General features: G+C 37.2%; 1 protein-coding gene across 1 annotated transcript in view; it reads left to right on the top strand.

The window, feature by feature from the left end:
• LOC144970301 (cyclin-G1-like) overlaps positions 1 to 10,000 on the top strand; it is a 45,038-nt gene that overhangs the window by 23,065 nt on the left and 11,973 nt on the right. Inside the window, exon 3 of the mRNA XM_078909790.1 lies at positions 1,070 to 1,213. Within this exon, the coding sequence (XP_078765916.1) occupies positions 1,070 to 1,213 (144 nt within the window). The remainder of the gene's footprint in view (positions 1 to 1,069; positions 1,214 to 10,000) is intronic.

The following is a 10,000-nucleotide window of genomic DNA, read 5'->3' on the forward strand; positions in this document are numbered from 1 at the left end:
GGTCTTATCGCTCAGGAGACGTACGACAATAGTATAGATCTTATGTAGTTCAATAGTGGAAAATTTAACGGGGTTTGGGTGATTTATTACAATTAAAAAAGAAAATTAATTTAATTTTTACGTTTGATGCTGCTTTTATGGCTCAAATTAATCCGAGAGCCGACAACTGTCAAGTGATGACGTTGTATTTATGGTATGCCGCTGTATAAATATAAATAATTATGATTGCAAATGTTATGGTAAGAATTAGGTCAGAGGGAGTAATGCATCACGGATACATTATTACCGACGCTGGCTTATCATTGAAGTATGAATACAAAAAGACTAACACAAAGAAAAATGTTTGTTTGGTATTGGTATTGGTTGGGTTTTTATTTTTTAATTTTTTTTTTTTGGGGGGGGGGGTGTTTGTTGTTTTGTTTATTTTGTTTTTGAATTGGATATCTCTGACCCAATCTGTAATTATTTGCTGATCTGATCATCTAAATTGTTTTGGGTTCATTGTTGTAATGGAAATATTCTCGAATCAATACAAATTATTCTCCCAACAATGTTAAAACAAGTCCATAATTGGGCTCCGTTAGCAGACCTGCAAATATGCTCACGTCGTTCTTATCATATTGAGTCATTCTCTCTTCTTTTCTGTCTTCTCTCCCCCCGCCCCCACCTGATGCCGTCCAAAAATATATTACCATTATAACGGAGTCTGTTGTTTTTGGCTGACGGTTTATTTGGATACTATCTGGGTGGATTTATCCTCCCCCATCCCTTATTTTGTCGCCTCATTTTTTCATGTTTTTGTCCTGGACTAACGGTACGAATTGATTTTTGCGTAGACTCGAGAGGCAATCGAGTCCATGTGTGTGTGTGTATGTGTGTGTGTGAGAGAGAGAGAGAGAGAGAGAGAGAGAGAGAGAGAGAGAGAGAGAGAGAGAGAGAGAGAGAGAGAGAGAGAGAGAGAGAGAGAGAGAGAGAGAGAGAGAGAGAGAGAGAGGGGTTTTAATATAAATAAATGTCAAATAATACATGTTTCAAGTTATTTTCTCTTTTTGTCTTCAATTTTTTTCAGAATGAAGATGAGTTGGAGCGTTATTTGAGCATGCGCAATGCCTGTGTCCAATATATCCGGGGATCACGTGATGTTTTTGAGACCAATCCTGAAGTTTTTGCCATGGCCGTTGGCGTCTTGGATGTATTTCTGTGGAAGGTCAAGGTAAGGATGTTTGACTCCCTCTTTTTCCTGCTATAGTTTTGTCACACATCTAGTAACTGATCGCGATCAGCATTGCTTTTGTCACATGACGAAACTGGACCGCTGAGGCCACGGCTTGACCAAGGATAGATAGAAAAAGTACATAGCTCTTTACAGCCTATCTGGAATGTTCCTATTATTAGTACAGTAGCTCTAAGAGGATAGTTAATGGGTCTCATCTAAATAGAACACTACTATATCCGAGTGCTGCTTCTACTGATACTACTACTGCTGCTACTACTACTACTACTACTACTACTACTACTACTACTACTACTACTATACTACTACTACTACTACTACTACTACTACACACTACACTACACTACTACTACTACTATACTACAACTACTATTACTACAACTACTATTACTACAACTACTATTACTACTATACTATACTACTACTATTACTACTATACTATTACTACTACTACTATTACTACTACTACTATTACTACTACTACTATTACTACTATTACTACTATTACTACTATTACTACTACTACTACTACTACTACTACTACTACTACTACTACTACTACTACTCATTGGCTTAATTCAGTAGCTTACTCGCTCTTTGCACACTATTGTTCTTGTTTTGCTCCTGTCGCCAACCTCTCGCATCCCCGTAAATTGTTGACACAGTCACGATTTGATTAAACCATGGAGGAAATAAGCTTTTTCGTGACTCTATGGAATCAACACGGTGAAAATCGTTGACCTAATTTGATTGTCAAAACACCAGAAAGCTTTTTCCGTTACTCATACTCTGCCTTATCATGATTTTGCGGTCGCTATCAAAACGTCGAGTAAAGAGATATTCATTACATTACGAAAAGAATGTTGTCTGTTAGCCTTGAAATCAAGTGCTTCCATGAGCATTAACGTACTTTACCCCGTTTTGTTTACTATTGTTTTGTTACATAACCCAGAGTGTTTTTATTTATTTATATATTTAGTTAAATCGTCTGTTAACAGGTCAATTAAAGATGCCGTGACAGCGCAATGTGCTCTCCTAGAAGCCCATAATTTGAGCGCACTATACTGATTTAATGCTTATAATCCGAGCTATCAAGTCGTAATTCTTTATATCTCATTGTTTAATATTCTCAGTCAGGTATATTCAAGAATAATAGATGTTTGCTTTGTGGAAAAATCTCGGTCTTAACAAGTCTTTATTTTTAGCCTGTTTGACCGGCATTATTGGTTGGCAGCTCTGTTCGACTATTTGCGAATGTTGCAGTGATGACGAAGTTAGTCGATCCACAAATAAATGACAGGTGAATGAATGACTTCGATGGCAGTAATATGGCGGCGGTTTTCCGGCACAATTCTCGGTACGATTTCATACATCACCATTGTTGTTTGTACCTTACACAACACCGGTTCAGTTGTCGCTCTTTCATAATTAATTGATTACCATTTATATAAACAATGATTGTGTCGTTTATTCATTTAGAACAGGTGACACACTAGCTGCTGATGTGCTCTTAAGTTTAATAAGGGCGGTTGACCTTATTAGTTATATTATTATTGTAGTGATTTGAGTTATGTTATTGTAGTGATTTGGTAGGAATAATTTGCTGAATGCCAGTCTAAATTTAAGGGTAAATCGAATAGTTAAAACACCAGGATGTCAAAGAAAAGAAAAGAAGAAAAAAAAAAAAAGAAAGAAAGATATCTAGTAATGGAATAGAAAAAAAAATAGAATTAAATTTGACCGCCCGAGTTTCATTGTTTCTTTCTTATCGTATTCTTTCTTTTATGGTTTGTAATTTACTCTTTTTTTTTTTACATAATTGCGTAACAATATATATTTTCACAAAGGTAAAGTAAAATGTAAATGATTCTGCTTTATTTTCACCAAGGTGAACCCTTAACCTCATTTTTAAATCAGTGTTTGTCTTACTTAAGCTTTGTTTTGCTATATATTTTCGTCTGAATTCACAGCTACAAGCAGTAATATAATTTGTTTACAAGTTCAACGTAACAACATTGAATGGTCATTCTGTGGTGTTTTTTACAGTTTTTATTTAAATGTTATCCCTTTAATAGGGTTTGTGGTTCAAATACGTTTTCTCTTATTATCCTTTTTTTTCTCTATTCTTTAGAAATCCCATCTTATGTTTTCAACGAGTCTCATTTTTAAATTTGTTGGTTTGAAGAACGTCTTCGCTAATATCTTCTTAAAGCACACTAAACTGCTCCCCCCAAAAAAGCAAAATCTCTCTCTCTCTCTCTCTCTCTCTCTCTCTCTCTCTCTCTCTCTCTCTCTCTCTCTCTCTCTCTCTCTCTCTCTCTCCCCCTGTGTGTGTGTGCGTGCGCACGCGCGTGCGTATGTGTGTCTGTGGATGTGCGCGCGCGTGAGTACGTGTCTGTATGTGTGCATGCCGTGTGTTATGCCCTCTTGACATCCCTTCTAAATTATTTTTTTTGTTATAGACTCCCCATACAACCAATGTCATTTTACAATTTTAATGTGTTATTACATCTTTTGTTGTTGTTGTTGTTTTTTTGTTTTTTTTTTTAAATTTATATTATTTATTCATTGTAGATAATAAACACTATTACATCCGTTCTTGCGTAGCAACTTAATAAAATTAGCAATCCATTGTAATGATTTGAATGTCGTTTCCCTCGACCATTTGTTAGTCAATTTAGTCTTAAAGAGTGCAACAGCTTCGTAGTATATATTAGAATTAAAACTAAAATAAAAGACATTTTGTACCTGTTGAGCTGTAACCAGAGTCTACCTATAGATGTGTCACTGGCTGTAACCCGTTACACGTCACTCTCAATAATTGGTTCATTGTGTTACACACTTTTCCCACAGCTTACATCAGCTTGTGTTTTGTCATATAATTGCCTTTTCAGCGGTGGGTCAACGACTCTCACAGTCGCGTGCCGTTTGTAACGCAAAGCGCTTTAAATGTCAAACATCGATCACAAAATGTGGCCTTTCGTCTCAAATTGGTGTTATATATTATATCGGACTGAATCAGATGATGGAAAGTAAAAGATCTGAAGTTAAAGTGATTAGAACTTTGATTTATTTTATTTTTATCACCTTAAGAAATTATATTATATTCTCCATAATAAAACATATACTCAGCCAGTTTTTTTTTAATTGAGCTTTTATATAGCGCAATATCCACTTAACGTGCTCAAAGCGCTTTACAAGGGGTCCCTGGTCAACAGCAACATTTAACATGTAGGACGAGACATGACGCCTGTTAGGCGATATTACAATTTTTCGGACAAAGACAACGCTGTTAACGGCCGTACTCATTTACACTGAGTACGGTGAGAGAATGTGATAAAGAGTCTTTTCCATAGGACTCAACTATGCGCCGAGCTAGGCTCGAACCCAGGACCTTCCGATCCGAAAGCGAGTGTCATACCACAAGACCACATAGCCGCACAGTTTCATTTTAGTTTTTTTTTTTTAACGGAGAAAAATAGTGTTTTAGTAGATGAGTCCAATTATGTCTCATTAATTGCTATTTTGTAGTTTTAGTTGAAACCGCTGCTGATGTCGGAGACAAATTAAATAAGTAAAGCCACTCTCCTGTGGATATGATAGAATCGTCTATCTGTCGGGGTGATTCCCATTTCATTGCCACTATGAAAAGTTTATGTACCAAAATGAATATCACTAAACTCGAAACGTTTCGGGATCAAAACCGGTCTTCAGTCAATAACGAAGACGCTTTAAAGGATTATACTTTTGTTATATCCAGATAGATGTGACAAAAAATTTTCTATCTGGATTAACGTCAAGTGTGCATTTCCGTGCAGGGATGCATCAACAACGCATCAAAAGAACGGAGTCACCCCTGTTTTGAATAAGGGGTCTTAACGTGCTGTTATTGAATTTGCCAGTAAACTATTTATGAATTAAACAGACAAATAAATAGCCGTACAAATGAATATCAAACAAAAACAATCAAAACTTTATTGCGATCGCAAATTATGGGATTAATATATTTAGGCCCCGAAACCCCCATCTACGTTCGGTCACTGACCTCAAAAGTATTTTGCAGCCTGACCCCGTAAATATTTGTGCCTAGGCGTAGACATAACGTCATTGTCCTACTTGTTCCGCATACGCCCCTTGACCGATCAAAATGCCCCGTAGAAAAGAATTGTTTTAACGGGTTAACTTGTACTCTGGAAAGACACGCCTTTGAAAAATTGGCCAGAAAACTCGTCCGTCAATCATCGATCAATTTTAAATTACCGTAATTTTGGCAAAAGACTCCCAAACCTGGAACCTCGCCTGGTGGCAACTTTTGTGACAAACTAAAAACTTTTCTTACAATTTGCGCTTGATCACTGCCTTCTGTCAATTGGCTGCTTTCCCAAAGTACCCCCCCCCCCCTCACCCTTTCCAAATCAAGTGAATATTTGAGAAGTACTCTAGAAAAAAAAAAAGATAAAAAAGACAAACAAAATATAAACATTTTTAACATTTTTGTCAGAAAACTTATTCTTTTTGTTCGATCGATTTTTTGAAGAAAGAGATTTCTGGCCAAAATTGTGTTGTTGGTTTTTGTTGGGGTTTTTTTTTTTGTTTGTTTGTTTTTCCAGAGGACGGCAGAATGTAAGAATTCATTTATTTTGTGTTAACCAGGGAATTTTCGTACCTTGAAAAAACTCTTATTTTAAAAAAAAATGGCCAGAAGCTCGTCATTCAAATATCGATCGATTTAAATGACTATCACCTTGGCAAATACTCTCAAACCTTTCGTAAAATTTCGTAAAGTCCCAGGTTTGAGAGGTTTTGCGAAGTTGAGTGTCATTTAAATCGATCGATATTTGAAGGACGAGTTTTCTGGCCAAGTTTTTTAAAATACTATTTTTTTTTAAAATACTGGTTTTTCTAGAGCACGGAAATTCACTGGTTAAGCTTACACATAACACAATGATGATCCCTCTCTGTCGCGTAGGCGACAAAAAGCATTGTTCGTTAGACACGCTCCAGTTACGACGAGGGATTAGCTCCACTGATTGATTTCCATATATTATTATATACAACAACACATAATTGTTTTAATGGGATTAAATGCCCGCTATGGTGGTTGGAGTACTAGTTCTAATTCACAATAATACAGTTGACCGTTCCGCGATGTTAAAAAAGAAAGAAAAAATGGAGAAGGGGGGGGGGGGGGGTATTCAGTGAATTGGGACGATTTATATTATTTTTCCAAATACTCGAGTCATTGGTCACAATGCAAAATGTGCTCAAAATAGCCTACATGTAGGACATTTAGCCGCTGCCTTCAGTCAGGTAATCATTTACATCCGAGTTGATTGGAATAATGTGAGTAATGCCTGGTCCGTGGATTTAATCCCGAGGTGGGCTAGAGTTTTTGCAATCACTGTCATTCATATTGTCTCTGACGACGTTCGACATCGCTCGACTTTGTTACAAGACGAGACACTGTGATTTATTCATTTATATATTTAACTTATTTCATTTATTTGTCTATTAATTATTTATTTATTCATAAATTTATTTTTTTGTTTATTTATTTATTCATTTATTTACTTAGATACGTATGTCATTCATTGTATTTATTCTCGCTCTCTCTCTCTCCCCCTCCCCCCCCTTCTCTCTCTCTCTCTCTCTCTCTCTCTCTCTCTCTCTCTCGATCTGCTTTATCTTTGTGACTACTTTTCCTACACCCCCACCCCAACCAACTCCTGTTAGACTTCACCAACCTTTAATATAACTGTTCTCTTTCAAATGATACCAAATATGCTAAAGAGAGTTTTTTTTATTATTCATTTACATATCGATCATAATATTGCTGGTACTGCCTAAGCTACTTGCCCATTATCAGATTGAGGGCTAATTATAGCTTTTTAAGGACTATACACATTTTTCCAAGATCTTACTCATTTTGGCTCTCCATTGTACACATTTAAATTTACATTGGCTAGGATTTGCAGCACTGATAACACTCACACAGTTTGATTCTACATATTAATAGGATTCAATAGTCTGATGTCACGTCCGCCCAGCAACGAGCAGCTTCGTTCTAAACAAAGAACATCGGTACTTTTTATTCTTTACGCTGGCCTTTTTCACATCTCATGTGATCAGAATGTATAAAAGTCAAAACATGATCAGATATGTTTTTTCTCCTCTGGATACACTTTTATGCTCGTCAGAGAAGTATTTCATAAGGGCGTCCGCCTGGGTTCCGATAGTTTAGAGAACCAGTTACTATGCGTCATTACGAGGGAGTGACGTCACGACTGTTGAAGCCTATTAACAAGCCTCGGTCGCGGAACGATCGATTGGAGTACAGGTCAGTGTTAAATCATTCATGCGATCGTCGTTGCTATGTTAGAACGCTTTGTGAAATGTTAACTGGGCAAGGGATCAATGTCATGATTATTTAATTTGATTTGAAGGGGGCGTCGCCTTCCAGAACCGGTGCTCGCTAGTGCTGCTGACTGCTATGCCTCGCCCTACGTAAGATACCATAGCTACCCAAAAGGTTGGGTCGGTGAAGTCGGATTTGGTTATTGAACGCTGAAAATGCCTCTGAAGTTTGTGTTCAAGTTACGATTTTGTACTAAATTAGATTCCCGGCCATCTGTCCCTCTATCTATTTATCTATTTATCTATTTATCTGTCTATCTATTTATCTATCTGTCTATCTAGCTATTTATCTATCTATCTATCTATCTATCTGTCTATCTATCTATCTATCTGTCTATCTATCTATCTATCTATCTGTCTATCTATCTATCTATCTATCTATCTATCTATCTATCTATCTATCTATCTATCCATCCATTCATCCATCCATCCCTCTACCTACCTACCTACCTACCTACCTACCTACTACCTATTTAATCGTATTACACTACACATTTGAAATTCGAAGAGTGCTCAACATGTTGACAACATTGGAGCAGATTAAATTAAATTTTTACCGCAATTTTTGTACTTGGTCTAACTTAATGTTTCCGACCTCTTTGGCCGTCATCCAGCTTGAAAGTGGTGTACCAACTACAAAATTATGGTAAAATCTATCTATCTATCCATCGGTCCATCCATCCATACATCCATCCATCTATCTATAGATAGTATGCGCTTGGCCAAGGAGTTCACAACATTGCCATCCGGAAGTATAACGGACCAACACACAAACTCTGTAACCATGAACTTTTATAGTCTGATTAATACAGTTTAGTGAGAAAAACTCACAAACGCGGATGGCAAAAACAATAACAAAGGCCTGAGTGACGTCATCTGCATACTATCTATATTATATAGATAGTATGCGCTTGGCTAAGAAGCTCATAACATTGCCATCCGGAAGTATAACGGACCAACACACAAAACTGTGTGTATCCATGAACGTTTAAAGTCAGGTTAATACAGTTCAGTGAGCATTACTCATAAACGCGGATGGCAAAAAACAATAACAAAGGCCCGAGTGACGTCATCTTCGAACTATCTATATATTTCTCCCTCCCCCCCCCTCTCTCTCTCTCTCTCTCTCTCTCTCTCTCTCTCTCTCTCTTTCTCTCTCTCTCTCTCTCTCTCTTTGTGTGTGTGTGTGGGGGGGGGGGGGGGGGTGTGACGCTCAAACACATAATACAGATGACACAATATCCATCCAACACGTCAGCTGACGCACAGTTCAGTAAATTAATTTGCATTTTTACATCTACTCTAAACTATTATTACTTTAATTGTTGAGAATAACAATGACGCCGCTCGATTCTTTATTGCGCTAGTTCATTGTGAAACCTGAATATTTCCGTTTCACTACTATTTAATATCTTCCACTTGAATGTAAAGGATGGAAGACCATTGATAGTAAGTAGTATGGCGTTCTTTCAATTCCAAAGTAATGGCTGGTAAATAACAAAAGCAAGCAAACTAACAAAGAGAGAAATGACAAACACATTCTCTCTCTCTCTCTCTCTCTCTCTCTCTCTCTCTCTCTCTCTCTCTCTCTCTCTCTCTCTCTCTCTCTCTCTCTCTCTCTTACTCTCTCAGCCACAACAGCAATATTCCTGTATTCACCCTCGTGGATTTTTTTTTGTTTCTCTGTATTGCCTATCTCGGGAAAAGGCCGAGATAACCCAGGCGTCAGCCGCAGTTCAGTGCCACAAAGTGTATTATGGGGTCGAGAGTCTAGCTCGAGGACAAAAATGAAACTGCTACAGCGGGGCTCGAAATCGACTCCCTCGGATGGAAGTGCAATTGCTTCATCCACTAGACCATTTCGCTAACAACAGGCTTGCCAACCAGTATGATTTCTCATATTTTAATACACTTTGGGGTCCAAAACATGATATGGAAACGTTGACTAAAAATGCTAAACGCAAAGAAATTAGGATTTGTGACCAAAAAAAAAAAGGGGGGTGGGGTGATGATTTAAAATGGAGTAGTTTAAGATTATATATATTGCCTTAACCTAGACGAGAATCTGAATAGCCAGACAGAATTTCAGGATTTTTCCTCCTACTAGCGTGATAAGTCAGCGAATGTTAAATTTGAAATTTTGAACGGTTGCTCGTGATAAAAAATATGATTTTGGGGAGAAAAATATGAGAATTTGCATAAATTAATAAATGGTGGGGAAAACACGATACATCTTTTCAAATTGTTGAAGTTGGTTGGCAAGTCTGAAACAAAGCAAGCAAGCAAACACACAAATTACAACCACACTATCGGCAAAAAATGGGAGGTGCCGATAGCTCAGTTATTATTTTC

The sequence above is a fragment of the Berghia stephanieae genome, chromosome 4 (assembly GCF_034508935.2).
Source record: "Berghia stephanieae isolate SIO BIC M18660-M18661 chromosome 4, UCSD_Bste_1.3, whole genome shotgun sequence".
Lineage (NCBI taxonomy): Eukaryota > Metazoa > Mollusca > Gastropoda > Nudibranchia > Aeolidiidae > Berghia > Berghia stephanieae.